The following is a 21,149-nucleotide window of genomic DNA, read 5'->3' on the forward strand; positions in this document are numbered from 1 at the left end:
CGGTCAGCCTGTTCTAAAAATAATAGTTTTTACCTCATGGCTGCATGACATGTGGCTCCAACTGACTGATCTGTCTTTGTATTTTGTGGCATGGCTTCCCTCAAATTTTGAACATTTTGAAATGTAACACTCTAACAACAGTAAGAATACACCGCTGCTGATTTCATCGGGTTTCAGAATGTGCAAACTGCACACTTCAAGTCAAGTCAAGTCAAGTCAAGTTTATTTGTATAGCGCTTTTCACAACAGACATTGTCTCAAAGCAGCTTTACAGAAAACAACAGTGAAGGTGAATGGTGTGCGTTTGTCCCTGATGAGCAAGACAGTGGCAAGGAAAAACTCCCTTAGATGATATGAGGAAGAAACCTTGAGAGGAACCAGACTCAAAGGGAAACCCATCCTCATATGGGTGACATCAAGAGTTTGGTCATAAATCTTTCAACAATACAGAACAATTTGTGATCATCATAGATCCAGCATCAGCTTCTCCATGCCAGGGCCTTTAAACACGCGGCATCTACTTCTCCATGATCATCCATAGGTCCATAATCTTCACGAGGTGGGACGTGACTGGAGCTGGCCAAACCTCAGGATGCCTCGGGATGGGGAGAGAAAGAGAAGCAGTGGAGAGGAATTAGCGTAGCTGCTGTTCATGATATTAACAGCACAAGTTGATAATGTGCATGTAATCATATATTCACACACTTCAGAGCAAAAAAACAATGACTCAGATTCCTCCCTGGGAACCAGTTTATTGCATTATTCTTTTTTCCTGAAAGGCTGAGGGCCAGTTAAGTTGTTTTGTGGATGTAACACTTTTATACGACAGATATAACATCAACCTGGCATTCTGAAGCCATATATGGAGAAAGCACTAAGAAGATACTTTACAAGTCTAAACAAATCCACATAGCTGCAAAGTATTTTATTTTATTTATGTAACCTGTTCAGAGATTGAGTATAAGCAAACAAGTCTTGACTTGGAAATTACACTGGAGTACAAGATTGACAACGGCACTTTTAAAAAAAGAAAAAAAAGAAATCACAAAGATGGATTAAATAGAAATAGACAGACAGAAACACAGAGAAAGGGGGACAAACAGCTCTAGATAATAGTGCAAAATGTTCAAAACAGGAAATAAAACTAGCTAACCTAATCACTTTACATATAATCATGCTGGGAAGTGCAGCTGTGAGAGGAGTGATGGTTTATTTATAGCGGCAGGTGAAGAAAGAGCTCTGCCATATATACTAGAATTTGACAGATGTTAATCTTCATCAGAGCCTCTTTACCAAGCTCATAGATTTTAATTCAACTGAAATGCTAATTGCATGCTTTTAGGTTAATAAACATTGCTTTTCAACAGCTATTAAACAATGTTTTGTTAAAATGGTCATCTTACTATTATTTCTGCAATTGCCCCATTTAGCGCCATATAATTATGAAATGTACCTATTGGTTAAAATGGGAACTATGACATCATAGAATCATGCTGCCACAGCTTGATTATTTCCACATATATGTTTTGACTGGGGGAAGGCAGCAGACAAGATAGTTATTATGTTTTTTCAATCAATCACAGATGAGTTTATTTTAAAACATGTATTTAAACACAAGTTACCTAAATTGGATATTATAATTAAATGTCCACTGTTATCTAGCTAGCAATTAACGAACTAGGTTGTTAATGTGTCTTTGGGCTATAATTATCAGCAGAGGTGGGAAGTAACGAAGTACAAATTCTTCGTTACTGTACTCAAGTAGATATTTTGGTGTGAAGTACTGATACCAAAACGTTTTACATTTTCAAAACAGGCTCGTTACTTTAGTTTTAATCTATTTGGTGACCATCAGCTGCCACGGCTGCTCATCAGGGATAAATACACACCATTCACCTTAATTCCTAAATTCTGTAAAGCTGCTTTGAGACAATTTCCGTTGTAAAAAAGTGCTGTAAAAATAAACTTGACTTGACTATGTACAAACATCTATGGAGCTCAGAACCTACTCTGTAGTGGCAATCAGTGTCCCACATTTCCCAATTCAGTCTTCTCCATGGCATTTCTGTTTTAAGCCTGCAGAAATGGGAAGTAACTAAGTAAATAAAAAAACTTCATTACAGTTCTTAAGTAGATTTTTCTGGTATCAGTACTTTACTTTACTATTTATTTTTCTGACAACTTTTTATTTTCACTCATTACATTTTTAACGTCTGTACTTTCTACTTTCTATATGTTCTACCCATCAATCTATTTATGGTGGTTGTTCAGCCTGGATACATTCATTAGATAACAAAATTTGAATTAAATTTTTAATTTTTAATTTATATATATATATATATATTTATATATATGATGTGAGGTTCAGTTACCAGCATGACACTAAAACTGGTAGTAGTAATGGCTACTTATTACTTACTGTAAGTACATGTCATGGCATGTTTACTTTAACTTAAGTGAAATAGTGTAGTCAGTACTCCAGCTTTTAAGTCAAGTCAAGTCAAGTCAAGTTTATTTGTATAGTGCTTTTCACAACAGACATTGTCTCAAAGCAGCTTTACAGAAAACAACAGTGAAGGTGAATGGTGTGCGTTTGTCCCTGATGAGCAAGCCGTGGCGACAGTGGCAAGGAAAAACTCCCTTAGATGATATGAGGAAGAAACCTTGAGAGGAACCAGACTCAAAGGGGAACCCATCCTCATATGGGTGACATCAAGAGTTTGGTCATAAATCTTTCAACAATACAGAACAATTTGTGATCATCATAGATCCAGCATCAGCTTCTCCATGCCAGGGCCTTTAAACACTCGGCATCTACTTCTCCATGATTATCCATAGGTCCATAATCTTCACAAGGTGGGACGTGACTGGAGCTGGCCAAACCTCAGGATGCCTCGGGATGGGGAGAGAAAGAGAAGCAGTGGAGAGGAATTAGCGTAGCTGCTGTTCATGATATTAACAGCACAAGTTGATAATGTGCATGTGATCATATATTCTGGAGCACAAGGTTGTGATGTGATGTGTGTGATGTGTGTTATGTGTAGGCTTTGCTAAAAAGATATGTTTTTAATCTACACTTAAACTAGGAGAGTGTATCTGAACCCCGAACACTGTCAGGAAGACTATTCCAGAGTTTAGGAGCTAAATGTGAAAATGCTCTACCGCCTTTAGTGGACTTTGCTATTCTAGGAACTACTAGAAGCCCAGAGTTTTGAGATCTCAGGGAGCGTGAAGGATTGTAGCGTGTTAAAAGACTGGATAGATACATGGGAGCCAAACCATTTAGTGCTTTATAAGTGAGTAGCAGTAGTTTGTAGTCTATTCGAAACTTAATAGGAAGCCAATGTAGGGACGATAAGATTGGGGTTATATGATCGTATTTTCTTGACCTAGTAAGAACTCTTGCTGCCGCATTCTGAACTAACTGAAGCTTGTTTATTAATGATGCAGGACATCCACCTAGTAATGCATTACAGTAGTCTATTCTAGAGGTCATAAACGCATGGACGAGCTTCTCTGCATCAGATATAGATAAGATATTTCTTAGCTTAGAAATATTTCTAAGGTGAAAGAAGGCTGTTTTTGTAACTTGATTGATGTGATTTTTAAAAGATAAGTTGCTGTCTAAAATAACTCCCAGGTCTTTTACCGTTGAACTAGTAGTTACAGAACAACCGTCTAAATGCAGGCTGAGATGCTGGAGCTTCTGTGTACTATTTTTTGGGCCGATGAGCAAAATCTCCGTTTTATCAGAATTTAATAGCAGAAAGTTATGGGTCATCCAATCTCTTATTTCTTCAACACACTCAGTTATGCGAGCTAATTGAGCTGTATCGCCTGGTTTGGATGAAATATATAGCTGGGTATCATCAGCATAACAATGGAAGCTAATTCAATGCCTTCTAATAATATTTCCTAATGGAAGCATGTATATTGTGAAAAGCAGGGGTCCTAGAACTGACCCTTGTGGCACGCCATAATTTACTAGCATTATCCTGGATAGCTCTCCATTTAAATCTACGAAATGGTAACGATTGGACAGGTAGGATTTAAACCAGCTTAATGCCTGTCCCTGAATACCGATGTAATTCTGTAAGCGATCGAGGAGAAGATCATGATCTATAGTGTCGAACGCAGCACTAAGATCTAGTAAAACTAATAGGGAGATGTAGCCTTGGTCTGAAGCTAAAAACAGGTCATTAGTGATTTTAACTAGAGCAGTTTCTGTGCTATGATGGGGCCTAAAACCTGACTCATTTTACCAGAGTCTTTTAAAACATGAGTATCTGTACTTCTACTTGAGTAAAGGATGTGTGTATTTTTTCATCTCTGCAAGCCTGAAGGGAATAATAAGCATCTTGATATCAGTTTATTGGAAAACTGCCCAATCTATTTAAGCACAAAGATTTAGAAAAAGATCAGTTTGTAAAATCCGCAGCCAGTCACATCCAATTACTATCAGATTACTGGTGGATACCACTAAGCAATCTAGCCATATGTTTGGACATGTTTTCAGTACAGATGATCATGAGCGCCTAATGATCAACTGCCGTTTTGTTCTCTGCAATGGTAAAGGGTGATGAGCTGAAATGAGCAAGCACACAACAGGTCTCTGATCATGACCTGCTCAAGTATCCTCGTTCCAAATTAACAACATGAATAACTGCTGGTTCAATACGTGACAAGAGACCACAACATATCATTTCAAAGCCTAGGACTAAGAAATTCAATGTGGATAAAAAGATTTATTCAGTTAAATAACCACAATTTTCCCCAAAATTTCCAGTGCTTCAGAGAGTTGACTGCTGCTGGAAGTTTTCATGACTGAATGAGCACAAGTGAGCCAATATACTCACTCTGGAGACTTTAAGGTCATCACAGGTCAATGTTTTTGCTTAGCACATCTGCATCAGTCACAAGAGTCCACATCGTTAAAATTTGGTAAGTAAAGCATTGAACTACAGGCTACATTTTAAGTCTATACTAGCGTAATTTGTTTAGCAAAAAAATTTTACTTTTTGATTGTTCGTTTGCATATGTATGAGGACTGCAACAGATGTGTATGAAGAGCTGCTATGAGGGGTGGGAAGTGCCATTCGGGCAACTAATGCAGACATGGAAAGGGGTGTACAAAATAAATATCAATAGAAGAGTCTTGGTGACAGTTTTATTATTGAGATTTGGCTTTCACCTGTGATCTCTCACACAGAAGCAAATATACACAGCCGGTAAAAAAACAAAACAAAAAAAAACAGTGAGACAGATTCAGTGTCTCCTGTTCTATTAGAATGTACGGAGTCTGGCAATGGAAAATGTGAGTGATACCACTGTTCCAGGAATTAATGAGCTCCTTAGCCTCCAGCAGCCTGTTGACTAGAGATTCCTCATCCACTTCAGCCTACATTTTCTTCCATTAAGCTTTAATTCTAATCAAAGAATTTCACTGAAGGATGAGATAACTAAATAATTTATGAGCTGGAACAGTGGAAATAAGGGAAGGTATGTATGCAGCTTTTGTAGCACAGGGTGAAACCAAAATAAAGGAAACATTCATTAAGGAAACACTATGACAGATGAAATGTGGTTGCTGTGGAGAAAAGCAGACTAGGAAAGCAGTTGAAGAGAAGTTATCCGCTGTTGATAGCAACAGATAGCAACACAATAATGCTATCAACAGCGCTATTGTGCCAATATTGCATTTATTTACTTACACTTGCAAAAAATGCTCCAAGATTAAAAGCTGATACTGTCACTAATGTTATTTGTAAATTGTCAGATTAAAAACTGACATGCCAACTACCAACTGTGCTCTGTGAAGAAATCATACTGCCGCATCTTCCTACTATAAAATAAACCTGCTAAAACATCTTATGGTTTTATATGTAAAGATATTAAAGCGTTTGGTGAAGTGATGTAAGCATGCAGAGAAACTGTAGCCCAATTCAATTGTTATTGAGGACATTCAGGTCAAAGGTTGATTATGAGACAATGGATCAGAATTTTAGCATTCATGCCATTACGTTTTGATGTGTTAAACAGCTTAGAACATGGCAGTTGTGGCAGCAGACCAACCCAGTTTTAGGTGAGCAAAAGTATAGGAACAAAACTATTAGATTATCTATTTTTTTCTTTTTTCCCCTTCAGTCTGCTCTTCAAGAGATAAACAAACATGCCAGAAGACTGTTAACGTTTCCTTTTCTATCTAAATTAGAGGTTGCAAAAATCATATGAGTATACTCCCAAGTGTGGGAGTAAACATAGGAAATCTGAAAAATAACATTAGGTTTCTGTTTACTGACTCATCTTTGCTGGAACCTTTGACAGCAGTACAAGTTATTCACAGTTGCTAGCTGTGTTTTTAAAGTAACTCTAGTAATAGAATCTGTCAGGCAAAGTATGTGTTTAGCTGCTAGCTTGTTTCTAGCGTGAAATGCTAACCAATTTACAAGCAATATTAGTCATATTTCTTATTTGGGCTAAGATAATAGGATCTGTCTTTCACTGTTACTGGAACACCCTGGCCCAGTTATTGTAAGGTTCACACCCTTTACCCTTATTCAGAAATTTCATTCCAAGCTGGCAAACTTTGGTCCGGAAACATTTTATGTTTAAGATTAAATCACATTAATGAGGCACCTGAATCGTTTCATGTATTTGAAACATCTGCTGGGTTAAATCTAAATGTGATACTAGGAAAGCTTTCCTAAAGAAAACCACACATACTGCACATTATTTATTTACTTATTAACATGGATATATTAAGACAGAATTAATTGTTAAGATGCGTATTACTGCTTTTTCTTATCCAAACCTATCCACCATATTTCTGATAGCACGTGCAATACACTTCCATAACTTACGTTTTTTTTAGATCCTAAGTGTAAAAAGTAATGGCCAAATAGGGTAAATCAACATTCTTGAGTATACAGTAAAATAAAACCGAAGCCTGTAAGTTTTAACAATATATATTATATGCAGACAAGGAATGAAACAAGTTAACATGTCTTAAATAAAAAAAACCTGTCATGAAGAGTGAGTAGAGTCAGGTCCAGGTTAATGTACAATAATATTGAAACTGTGTTTACTCACCCTCATGCACAAATCAATCACTTCCAAATCAATGCTGGTCAACCGAGTTCATTTATTTGAAGTGAGTGCAATAGAGAAAATCACTGCCATCAGTAGTAATAAATAGGTGAAGTTATATAATACAATCTTCGAAGCTGGTTCATCCAAAGGCTATTTTTATATCTGTCTATATAGAGTTGAATTTCTTTCTTGATTGTTCTCATAAGCCATTTTTTTAATAGAAGTATTTTTTTGTTTTGCCAACAGTGGAAGTGATGATAGAGTGATGAAACAATCAGGGCAACAAAACCACAATTTTTTTATACCAATACCAATTGTATTAAAAAAAAAAATTCAATAAATAAGAAAATAAAGATATATTTTCTAACTGCTGCTCGTGCTGCATTACAGAGCTGTGTAACACAAGAAACACGCTATCTACATTCTTCCACATACACAAGCTCACTGATTCTGTGACTGACAGAAAAAATAAATAGGCCATCAATCATGAAAAAAATTCTAAGTTAAAAATTGCCAAGTGGGCCAATGGTAAATTGTTTCTGATAACTGAAGGGTAAGGAATATTAGAGGTCTATTAGCTGTGCTAATAAAAAACTGACAGGGCAAAATACATTCAAGGAGTCCACCACAGACCACATTTTTTTTCCCCAGGCATATGGTTCATTGATGTTCATAACATTGGTGCAACAATAATTTTCAGCTTGTCTATAATGTTTGTCATTTTAGAAGAATTACGCATTCCACCAATAACACATATTGTATCTTTAAGAACACACAAAACTGTGTTTGATAGAGTACAGACTGCTATTAAGCCAAATGCATGATTTTCTAGTCAGCGCACAGCTGTTGTGTGACCTGGGTTAACCTCACACCAATCTGTGCATGTATGCATACACACACACACTTAAAAAAAAAATAAAAATAAAAATAGTAAAAAAATAAATAAATAAAAATAAATATCCACTGACTGCAAAATCCAACAGTTTGAGAATCATGCACCCAATAGAGACATGCACATCAATATCCAGTGGAGAAAAGCGTAGCCTATTAGAAAGTGCATGTGGGGGCTTTGACCACTGTAGCATGAGTATTGATCTAAGGGCATTGTTTGTGGAACCATTCACCAGAGATTTCTGTATGTTCAAACAAAAACATTGCAATCATTGCATGATGTTCCATACAGAATTTACAAATACAGACAGCATTGTTTGTCTGCCTCGTGCCTCATCTCTGCTCTACACACAACATTGCAAACAGAGATGTGGTTAATGTTATGCCCATGTTTTAAGTACCCCAAAACTGAATATCCTGTATTCTAGCAAAATAAAATTGTTTGACAAATATATTTGCCTTCAGCTGGCTCGAGACTTATAAATTAAGACTTGATCATGAATTTGTATTTATTAATTTACATTTATCCTTATGCCCTACATTTCAAGTAGCTATAATAACCATATTATATAAAGTGAACTGTTCTGGTATTGCTCTAACCTTGTACAATAAGTTAACTTCCTCTAGTTTTAGAGCAAACCATACTCTAAATACTATAAATTCTCAACACACAATATTTCTATTTCTTTCCAGAATCTGATTGGCTGAACTATATTCAAATATGTTTTTACAACACACACAATCAAAATCTATTTTAATATAGTGGGTTTTAAATCAATAAAAAAAAGGTACACTTTACCCATTGTCCTATCCATAGAGTACCCTAACGTTTGCCTGTTGTGTTGCTTGGCAACAAAGGCTTACTGAAAACACACTACATTGCCAAGTGGAAGATTTCTTTATTGTGAATAAAAATAATAATAAATGTAGTTATTTATTGGAACGCACTACATTGATTTTTGCACCATCTTATAAATGAAATGGTATTGAGGGTATGGGTGTCTGTGGTTTTATCAGTTTTAAACACATCCTTACTTTCGTTCAAATGCAGTGTAATGCACGTCCTCTCGCGGCTTATTTCTTTAATGAACTGCACATGGTACAACCCGTGAATATGGAAAAGACAGGCATTAGACAGGGTCATTGACCTTTTCATACAAGAGGAAGAGGTAATGCATTGTGGCTGATAGAAGTGTAAACAAGGGACAGCATGGACAAAGAAAAGAGACAGCAGAAAGCAAAGACGCAGGGCCACACGGATCATATTTATCGACCATCCACAGTCTATGTATGGCAGAGACTAGAGAGAAACAGTTGTGTTAAGTGAGCCAGTCAAAATAATTATCCATAATCAAGACATGCAGAAGTGAAAACAAATATTTCATCATGACATTTCATTCAAATCATACAGTATTTCAGTTTCAAAGCACATACAGAATATATTTTTCTTGTATTTATTTCATACTGTAGGCTTAAATGACTACCTCATGCTGGTAGCAGAAAAATAGACAGAAGTCTGTAATGTGGCAATAGCAGACCATGCCATCAGAGAAGGTGAAGGTAACCTTTCAGCACATTGGCTCAGTCAGCTTTTACACACTATTATTGCTGAAGAGTATGAATGACATGAGCATAGAATAACACACATATATACACATTATATATATATATATATATCCTCAACCTCAGGTATCCTCAACCCTCATTCTGAACACCAGCATCCCACTACTCTACTCCCTGTTCACTCATGACTGTGCTCCTCTGCATAACTCCAAAATCGTCATCAAGAAACAACAATGAATCAGCCTTCAGGGAAGAAATTCAAAGCTATTCAATAAAAAGAATGAATTTGATATTCTCACGTTTTATTTAATATATTCAGTTTTCATTCAATATATTCAAAATCCATTTAATATTTTAGGATTTCATTAAAAAATATGAATTCAATTCATATATTCATATTCATATACACACATATATATATATATATATATATATATATATATATATATACATACATATACATATACATACATATATACATATACATACATATATACATATACATACATATATACATATATATATACGTATACATACATATATGTATATGTATACGTATATATATATATATATATATATATATATATATATATATGTATATATATATATATATATATATATATATATATATATATATATATATGTATATATGTATGTATATGTATGTATATGTATACATATATATATATATATATATATATATATATATATATATATATATATATATATATATATTATATATATATATATATATACATATACACATATATATATACATATACACATTTTATATATATATATACATATATATACATATACACATATATATATACATATACACATTATATATATACATATACACATATACATATACACACACACACGCATATACACACATATACACACACTGTATTTACTGGAGCTATGTTTCCACAGAAATGGTTGATGAAGTGATACTGGAGAAACTGTACTTATACTAACTTTCATGCAGCTTACATAATCATATTTATATATACACACACACACACACACACACACTAAAATATATATATTGTTTTCCCCCTATATATTCTATAAAAACATAATAAGCCATAGGTCAAGGTGTGTGTGTGTTTGTATAGTTCCTACAATGGACTCCATGTACATCATAGTTCAATTAATTTTTTATAAAGTCCTGTTTTATACCCATGTATAATTTATATTAAATTAATTAGATTTATTTCTTGCAATCTTGACAATTAAATTAACTAAGGCAACCTGAAACTTCAAATCTAAGCCGCTCCATTTGATAAAATTGCACATTCACTGCAAAAGAAATGCAACATCTCTATCTAGTGGTGTAAATGAAAATGTGCACAAAAAATAACACTGCAGCATACCAGCATATATAATATGCTAATATGTTTTCCCTATGTGACAATTAATACAAAATAGAATCAATTGTTTTATAAATTCAGTTTATTTGCAAACAACAGTTTCTGATGAGAGACTTTGAAAGATTCGCAAAAGATTGTCAAAAATATTTGTCCTTTAGTGTGTTACCTGCATTTCGTATGGCCTTGGTCAAAAACATCTTGAATGTACATGAACCCTCCATGTGACACCAAAATACATTTGAATTATAAAATATATAGCAGTATAAACATCTGAACTATTGATAATTACAAGTCTTCTTAGAAAACAGCACATCTGTTTAGCAGTGTTCTGTAACCTGCTTACTGTTATCCCAATGAAAATGGTAAATAGCAGTGTGTATTTGAAAAAATAAATTATAATGTCTATTGCTCCTCCTGTCAATGGGTGTATAGAAAAAACATCTTTGCTCAAGTGTAGATTTGAATCTTCAGATGTAAATGTCTGGTTTGCAAAATCACTTTTCTAAAAGCCTACAGTGTAAACAAGATAAGAAAAATATCCAGAGAGCAAATGAAGGATATAAAAAGGAAATATAAGAAAAGAAAATAATCTTCAAACAAAGTCTTTAAATCAATTTAAGACACAAAATCACACAAATCACACCCCGGAAAGCTACATTGGGCAAAGAACAGTAAGTTTTTAAACACCAAGGCGATTTCAAGATAATGCAGCAGGAGTCCATGCCGTTTTTGCCGTTTTCTGAGCATAGACAAAAACGCAAAAAAAAATTCAGTTCCATTGTTAATCAATCATTAGAGTAACAAGCTCCTTTCACTACAACTTTCTACAAGTAAGCTTCTATAAATGTTCTAATTTTCACTAATACAAATGCTTAAGTATATTTTAAGACCCATACTCCTAGTTGGCCAATTTTAATAAGTCTTCATTCTAAATACTTGGCTCTTGAAGGTACCAATAGCATACACGATGGCTTCTTTTTTTTCCTTTTTTTTTTTTTATTGTGATACAGTTCTTAAGATTGAGACCTAAAAAAAAGGCATAGTAGAGCAAAAGCAGCATTTGACCTGATGCCATCAAAAAAAAGCAATTGTGCAACAAACTGCAGATCAGCATTTGCAAGCAATTTTCTCCACGTGTAAACATGTCAATTCTTGTTGGTACACATATCAAACTTTCAACCCGTCAAGCCAAGCGTTAAAGTTTTAATCAAATTAACTATGGCACATTTCTTGAAAATGATCCAGCAACAGCTAATAAAAGGCTAAATATGGAGCTGAAGTACATGTAAATCCCTGATTTGGTCACATCTATTATTATTGCTAGAAGTTCAATTCGAATAGTTTTGACATACACAACAGTAATAACTACAAGCTTCACAGCATAATAACAGCCTACTTAAATTATAGCACCTATTTGAATAAATATTTGTTTTGTGTAAATTTCTATTAAATGAATAGGCATGGGCAAATTTGGACAATGATTCAGTTCTTCCCAAATATAACAATTAACAATATGTTTTGGATTTTTTTTTTTTTTTTTTTTTTAAGATTCCTGATGACGAATCTATCATGATTTAACATGTAGGCAAAATATCAGCATTATCCATATGATCGAAACAAATGTGCTTTTGCCAGTCTGCATTGTTCCATGCTGAGCTACAAATCGAATATGACAAGTTAATCAGTTTCTGCATCAGATCAATTTCATGCCAATATCAAATGACGCATGTCAGCTTCATTACGGCTCCAAAATCCACTGTCTAACAGTGTAGCAGCATGCAGAGTAGCGGCCAGAATGTAATTTCATAATAAAGAACTGCTTACATCAGCTTCTTCCATCTTCAATCATGCATAAAAAATTAAAACAAATTTTAAGAGTTCCACAAAAAGATGACATTAGTTAGAAACTAAATACTGGCCTTTGGTCTTCTATGTATGGAATATGACAATGTAATTGTGTTATTTCTTCGTCATTTTAATGGCCTGAGAATTAAAACCTAGTGTAAATGCACCATTAAAGGTTGAGGATCATACCAATAAAATAGTTTTCCTTATGTCCAATGTAAATGTATTCAAATGAGTTGTGCCTAAACTGGTTCCATTTCATTCCTCCTAAACTCACAGGGTGGTGTGGAATAACTCCTTGTGTCCTTGACTGTTCATTGCAGGTGTTCCAATGCAGACAAAGTGATCCCCTGCCTCCAACTAACCTTAGGCAGACAGACCCAAATACCCCTTATCTATCCAATGCTTATTAACCAAAAAGACTTGTGGAGCATCCTGCTGAAATGCATGACGCTTAGAAAACATATCGCTGACTGGACACCAACCACACAAGACCATTGTGCATGCTGATGCCTGTGTCACTTGGAAACAAATGGCATTTCCAGTTAATAAAGACCCATCCCTTTTATATGCAAAGCATGACAGACTATATGACTTCAAGCTACACAGCCACAAAGACAACATGACCCCTTGCCCCTTAACACATTCTTTTTAAGCTTTGACTTATAAGACTAGCCATTCCAGATGAAAGTCAACCCTTGTGCCTTCTGATAGCCAAGACCATCACAATGTGCACAGTGGCCAAATGTATACAACTCGCTTCTATGAGTTCTAATGAAGGATCGTACCATCAAAGCTTACAATACTCGCTGCTTGGTTTGACTGTAGTCATTAGAACTTGGATTTACTAAGAATGCTATTCCACCATAGTACACCAATGAGTAATGTCAGACAAGTACGTGAAGCATTACTATGGTGAGGATGCTCACTTTATTTCAGCAGCAACATAAATTATCTCCATAACTCCCTAGGTATTACAGAAGAAGGTTGTCAGTCAGTAGCCATACCAATCACCATAACCAAGCATATCTTTCAGAGAGAAATTCCAGCATATGGATGAGCTAAAGGGTATTTCTAGCAAAACTTTTAAATGGACTAGTGTCCAACTGAAAAGAGATACTAACCCTTGCTTTCTACAATCTCAAACACATAAACCAGCTGGAACTACAATCCATCTGGTCCTCAAAATCTTCCTCTTGGTTCCTAGACAATACCATAATTGCAAATCCATTTAGACAGTGTTGTGATGGACAGTAGTATCAACCATCTGGGTAGCAGGGGGTTGAGCAGATCGCTCTGTCTTACATAAAATGTCCTTGGGTAAGCCCTTACAATGTTTGGTGTCACCAATGGCAACTTTTCTCTCAGCGATGATCAGGTGGACAGTCAGTTACATTCATCTGCCCCAAAATGTCTAAACAGAAGCTGGATGGTATCAAGCATTTGACACCATCCATTTGATACAATACAGTACCAAAATCATATCCTCCATATGAGATGTGCCAAAAGGTCTGTACTGCAGCTATGTGGGTGTCACTTTTCATTTTCTCATGATATTGTTGGCATGGTCTATTCAGGTGTTTCAGACCACTCTTGGCTATCAAAAGAGGTAAAATAGAATGGTTAAGTGAGTAAATGTGGCTTAATGAACCTCGGATAACTGCCAGAAAACTTATGAGGAAAAAAAAAAAAGGAGTTTTCCAGGTGTTTCACACAACCCCAGACTTCATATAAGCACAGTCATATATGTAACTAGCAATTTCACTGGTCACAAATATACTATTAAAAATCCTCCATATATAAATGGCTGCCATTTTCCAGAAAGCTGGCGTGAGGTCAGTTACACATATATCCTACTATGAAAGTAACTAACAAAACTTAAAATAATTGTTCCAATTGCAACCCATGATTTAACTTATGTGAATAAGTTATAGTTATGTGAGCCATGAAATGCACTTGTTAATGAGCTGCTCTATTAGGGTATTTTAAAACATTCTCATGAAAATAAACATTTCATATCAAATCTAAGCACACTGTTGTTCAAGTACTTAGCACCAGACAATGTGGCCTATGCTAATTTGAGCAATATAAAAAAAAAAAAAAAGAAGTCCATTCCCCTGTGGTGATGCGACATACAGTGTAGGACCCTTCTTAGTGGAACAATAAAATAATAAAAATACTATATCCAAATAAACCCAAATATATTATCATATAAATGCAATAACCATGCAGCAATGTATAAATACCCGTCTTTTCTAAAGTCTTCCAGAGTCTGACTTATTGATTTGATTGTCCTGATCCATGCAGGAAGAACAATTCTGGTGATCTGGTGAGTTCACAGATTTTGTCCATCATGCCCACAGATAAAGTGTGGGAGTTTTCATACCTTCCTTCCACAGGGCCCTTATCATCTTCATTACAATGCACATTCTGGTGACACAGGTGACCCCTAGGGTGTGGAAAAACACGGGTCCTGAAGATGAGCAGAACGATGTGGGAAACTAGGAGCAGACGGAGCCGAGTAAAGATGCAAGAGTGCACACAGGTGTGGGCCAGCCGTAGAAGAACGGGTCAGTCATGGGGAAGAGGAAGAGCAGGAAGAGCAACACCCCCAGCACATAGAAAAATAAAACAGTAAGGCGATGTGGATGTTCCAGTGCTGAACTCAATGCCGGAAAACCCATGTAGTTACAGAATGAGTGACACAGCACAGGGCCTACCAAGTGACCTAAGAAGAGCAGAAAAAAGCAAACAGAGTAACATAAGAAAGAGAACAAGGTAGGCTGTGGCTAGCTGTTCTAGATTTTTTTTTTTTTTTACTTCTGAAAGCATTTAAAAAACGAAAATGCAATAAACATTTTTCTAAACAAATGTCCCATTTTATGTTTTGATTACCCTTGTGCATAAATAAGGTATTACATAGCAAGTTCCATTTTCTCAAACATGAAATGATTTGCACCTGTTCTGAGAAATATAAAGGCAGTGTAAGCCCCAAATACTGCTGTGTATGAGAACTGGAACACTGCAACATAAACACAGACAGCCATGAAGCATTATAAGCCAAATATTTAATATTAATATAAATTAATACGGAGGTTATGAAGCTTTTATATACCAGCAGAAAGAAAAATTCCTGAGATGGTCCCTTGTCTGAAGCGCAGGAGCTCAATCACATGGTGAAAATGTGCTGCCGTTACCACACACACAGTAAAATAAAACATTAAATTAGTACTTTTTAAAAAGCTATTAATTAATTACATTAAAAAAAATCACTTTAATGACACTCTGTAAGTTGTTCTGAAATACCATCAATGTAAATGTAATATAAAAAATCTGAAGACTTCTAGACACTCAAACCATATAAGAGTCTGCAGTTTAAGTGGCACTCTTGCACTTACCTACACCAAAAAAAAGTGGGCATGTGAAAATTGCTGTGGATGGTCCTGTACAGGGCACCAGCATGGGTAACATACAAGCGCGGAATACCAGCTCCTCTGTTAGCGGTGCCACTACCTGATTCCTCAGCCAGCGCATGTCACTCAGACATAATGTCCAGAAGCGTGGATCTGTAAGAAGAGTAAATCGCTTAAAAAAAAAAACAGCCACACTGAACTAGACTAAAGCCAGAATGGAGATTTTCTAAATGAATGCCTGAACAATTTCAAATAAATTCAATACTTTAGTGCAAGAGCAGTTACACAAAAAAGGCAGACAGATGACACAAAACAAGTCAAATTATTATTATTTCACTTTTTTAATGCAGTGGTGGTAAATACTACAGTACGAACCAAATGCTTCCCGAAAGCCTGATCATTTTTGTCCGTACAAACAATAAGACAGAAAATTGCACAGACAGATGACAAAATAACATATGGCAACATATCATTCATAGATAGATAGATAGATAGATAGATAGATAGATAGATAGATAGATAGATAGATAGATAGATAGATAGATAGATAGATAGATAGATAGATAGATAGATAGATAGATAGATAGATAGATAGATAGAATTATTTATGTATGTGTGTATATATATATATATATATATATATATATATATATATATATATATATATATATATATTCCTTGCTTGATTTGTGAAATATGTTACTGTATATGTACCTGTTTTAGACATAAAATAAAGATTTTCTTAAAATGTTTCATGAGATGATCATTGACATATGTATGTCTAAATGTATGTATCTAATAAAAATGAACACTGGGACTTAAACATAAACAAACGTGTGTTTCTCACCAACAGCCACTTTGATTGCATCAATAAAGCCCCAGGGGCAGTCCATGGCTAACTGGATTAGAGGCCCAAGGAACAGGACCTATGACAAAAAAGCAAGCTGCTTCAGGGTGATCCTTTTAATATAGATTCATTTAAATAAATACTGAAAGTCCCATACATCGCATCATGCTTCATCAAAATATTATAATTAGACCAGTATCAAAGAAGCATGGTGGGATGAAGAAGACTAGGTTGAACAGAAGTACCAGTAATCATGTACTATGTGCCTGAAATGCCTAAAACCATGATTAGTTGTTCCCAGTCCTGGAGATCCATTACACTACACAGCATTACAATGAAACACCTGATCATCACAGAGACTGAAGTGAAGCTTGAAACTACAACAAGAGAAGAGCTGCAATATACATATTTTTATGTGATGCACATTAATAGCTAACTTTTTAAAAAGTTCTCAATATTCATTCATAAAAGTACCTAATCTGTAAAGTCTCTGTAAATGAGTTACTATAGAAAGAGCAACATTTCAGAAACGCATTCACATAAACCAAAACTAGTCATATCTTCTGCTCACAAAATGAACCAACACCAACATCCGACATTTCCAGTAATATTAACAATAATGTACATAAACACACACACACACAAAATTTTTTAGCATGCAAAAAAATGCATCATCATCTGCAGCTTTCACATGCATCAAATGCATTTGTTAAATTGATAGAAGTGTCCAAATGAAATCTAACGGCAGATGTCCATTCCTTACCATGGTCAGGATGAGGGGAAGAATGACGGCTGGAATGAGGCCCTCAAATCGGATTCCCATGAGAGCTAATAATGAAGGAGTAGGCTTTTGTGGGAAACAGAGACAAATTAAAAGCAACAACAGAACAACAGAGCAGTCATATTAACGATTACTGTACCCTTTAACAAAACAAATGCATTTGAAAGCTTTTGCTTTGTAATTATATGCATGTTATACACAGAACTGCCTGATTGTCGTATACTACTCATCTATCTATCATGTATGCCCTTGTTTTTAGCACATCTGTTGCTATATAGTGTGCTTCTGGGCCTTTGGTAATTTCATTATACATGCCTACAGTACATTATTAATATGCCTGGCAATATTAATTTTCACTGTACATATTCCCCCTGTCAGAATTTATATTAATTGTCCTCTAGCCCTTTCTTAGTGACTGACCATAGTAAACTTGTACCTGCAGCACCCCAAACAAACAAATCGGACAGCCAGCAACCATATGATATCTGCTCAGAAAGTAATGCATGTACCTACAAACTGTGTGTATAAAATACGTCTATAAATATGCAGCTGCATTTGCAAGAGCACAACGACTGTGTGCATTTCTTGCACAGCATTCAAAACAATTAATTATTCAATTGAGGGTTTGGCTGTTGAAAAGGAATATAGTACTCTAGTTAATGCAATATGTAACATATGCCTTACATTAATATTTAACCACTGTTCAGCAAACATTTACTCAGCTGTGCAGCACATTAGATAGAAAGCCTTTGGAAATGTTCATAAATGTTAAAATCGTTTACATACTTTCACAGATTGTTGGGATTAAATCTAATATGAAGCAAACCTTAAGCTCTTCTCACCTGAATGCCTGTGAACTTCTTCCATCCCCACACAAAAAGTGGAGAAACAGCTGATACAATCAGCACACTAGTGAAACGCCTCTTGATCACTGATGGGTGGTCCCTTGTAGTACAAACAGACAGACACACATGCAATCAGAAGCACAAGGAATCAAATTAGACAGTGAAGTATATAGTAGTCTCGTAGTGGACACCTGTATGGGGAGAAAATGCAAGTGTTTTTCATTTTTCAGTGTGGGATTGAACCTTGTGCTATGTCTGTTTGTGTGAATCTCTCAGCAAGACTTAGTTTTGCTTTACTCTCAAGGCAAGCATTTTATTCACAGCCAAAATGAAACCAAAATCATTAGCTCTTAAATAATAAAAAATCAAGTGGATATCCAGGAAGCTTGTCAGCACACGGTGGAGATTAAGGTTCTAGATCAGTTAAAAACCATGCAAAGACAAAGGGTTTCCTGCATCTTTACATTGTGACACTAGGTTTTTAAGTTTAGAGGCATACCAAGGAGAACAATGTTGATCTCTCTTTCCAGAAGGTGTTTATAAATAAAACATTAAGCCTTTTCAGACACCAATCAAAGCCCAAATATCCATTACCATGACCAGTATCCACAGTAACAGCACGACAGTGTGTACATAATACACATCGTTCTGTAGAGCTAGTTAGAAGGTGCCATGGTTAACATAGAAGCAGACTGTGTAGCAGTATCCGAGGGCATGCAGAACAAACGATACCTGGGCAAGTCACTTTTCCAGACGTATAAACTTCCAACATAGGAGCATGCGAGCAGTAAACAGGACAGTACAGAGATCCAGCAGAGTCCAGCAGGAGGAACAAACTCATCACCGTGACTGCTGCTGCGCATCTGCTGTGAACTCAAACCCGGCATCAGATCATTGTCCTCTGGCATGGCGACCCTGACACCCCGCAGACTCCAGACGATCTAAGACTACCGTGTTTCACTACTTATACGTCGCAGATGTGTTTATAACAATGAAGATTTAACGCGTTGTTTGGTACTTCCCAAGCTACAAGTTAAAGACTGGTACTTGGGCGGCAATCAGTGACGTCATCAACATGCGCCATGCGCCTTTTTTTATGCATGCAGGCGCGTCATTGGCGTGTCAGACAAATCAACAATTCAAATACAAATTGTATTTATAAATAAATATATATAAATAAATATATAAGATTTAGGCAGTTTACAGAATCCTATAAAATCCTGTACAGTGGAAATGCTTTCAAAAATAAAAGTGATAATCTTTTGTTTTTTTTCCAATTTACACAATGGAAAGTAAATGAACAGTTAAATCTCAATCAAATCATTATTTGGTGACTACACTTTCAATTCTTACTTTTGCCCATTTTGTACACTTTGCACAAAGTCAGGGATTTTGTATGATCAGAGTTAGGAATATGATTAACCAGTTATACCAAGTAGGTGCTAGGATCATCAGTTTCAGATGTAAGTTGAAACAGTCATTAACTGAAACAGTAAAAGCTGTGTAGGAGGCTAAAAAAAAATGGATTCGGAACAGTCAAATCCTGCTACCTAGGTTGTGGGAGACAGTTTCATGTCATGAGTCATAAACTATGGCAAAACTGTGCACAGCAAGATGTGCTGTTCAAGCTATTTTGAAGAACCACATTGAAAAGGGTAATTGTAAGGACCATAGATAGTGGTTGGCCAAGAATGAAAGACACTTCAGGATTATTTTCCTTTAATAAAAGCAGATGTCCAGCAGTGCTGTCAAACACCAATTTAAAATGAGGTTTTAATGGAAGAATTTTGGTCCAAAAATGTATACTTCTGATGTGGTAATAAAGCTAAGTAACAAAACTATGCACAGAAAACATAGGAACTGTGAGGCAGAAAAATTGGCTGCAGGTGATCTGGACTAATGAGTTAAAATATAAAATATTTTGCCGTAACGGGGGCAAGTTGTTTGCCGAAGTGCAAAAGAGCGGTACTATAATGAGTGTCTGCAGGCAATGGTGAATCATGTTGGAGGGTCCATGAAAGTTTGGGGTTGCATTTCTACAAATGGATTCTACAATGCAAGTAGATGTTTATCCATTATGCAATTTCTTCAGGGAGGCATGATTGGTCACTTTTTTTTCAGGACAATAACTTTAAACATATAGACAAAGTAATTAAGAGCTATCTACAAACCCGATTCCAAAAAAGTTGGGACACTGTACAAATTGTGAATAAAAAAGGAATGCAACAATTTACAAAACTTGTAAACTAATATTTTATTCACAATACAATATAGATAACATATTAAATGTTGAAAGTAAGACATTTTGAAATGTCATGCAAAATATTGTCTTGATTCAGGTTTCATGAGAGCTACACATTCCAAAAAAGGTGGGACAGATAGCAATAAGGGGCCGGAAAACTTAAATGTACATATAAGGAACAGCTGCAACAGGAACAACAACATATGCTCCCATCCAGACGTCGTCTCTTTCAGGGAAGACCTTGCATTTTCCAACAT

At 35.5% G+C, this 21,149-nt stretch overlaps 1 protein-coding gene across 1 annotated transcript; it reads right to left on the reverse strand.

The window, feature by feature from the left end:
• Positions 1-13,675: 13,675 nt before the first annotated feature.
• Positions 13,676-19,742, reverse strand: rce1a (Ras converting CAAX endopeptidase 1a). Its single transcript, XM_083541173.1, has 8 exons — positions 19,383-19,742; positions 18,648-18,750; positions 17,788-17,871; positions 17,025-17,103; positions 16,163-16,330; positions 15,880-15,951; positions 15,724-15,786; positions 13,676-15,492 (listed from the first exon to the last, which is right to left on the reverse strand). The coding sequence occupies exons 1-8, from the start codon at positions 19,556-19,558 to the stop codon at positions 15,266-15,268; spliced, it is 972 nt and encodes a 323-aa protein (XP_083397299.1). The 5' UTR covers positions 19,559-19,742; the 3' UTR covers positions 13,676-15,265.
• Between the last annotated feature and the right edge of the window lie 1,407 nt (positions 19,743-21,149).

Source organism: Silurus aristotelis, assembly GCF_946808225.1.
Source record: "Silurus aristotelis genome assembly, chromosome: 5".
Lineage (NCBI taxonomy): Eukaryota > Metazoa > Chordata > Actinopteri > Siluriformes > Siluridae > Silurus > Silurus aristotelis.

Bases quoted from the DNA above. Each gene is read 5' to 3' on its own strand.
- rce1a (XM_083541173.1), bottom strand. From the start codon at position 19,558: ATGCCAGAGGACAATGATCTGATGCCGGGTTTGAGTTCACAGCAGATG. The intron at 18,751-19,382 runs GTATCGTTTGTT...TTGTACTACAAG, and splicing joins TGGAAAAGTGACTTGCCCAG to GGACCACCCATCAGTGATCA. The intron at 17,104-17,787 runs GTAAGGAATGGA...TTTTTGTCATAG, and splicing joins TTCCCCTCATCCTGACCATG to GTCCTGTTCCTTGGGCCTCT.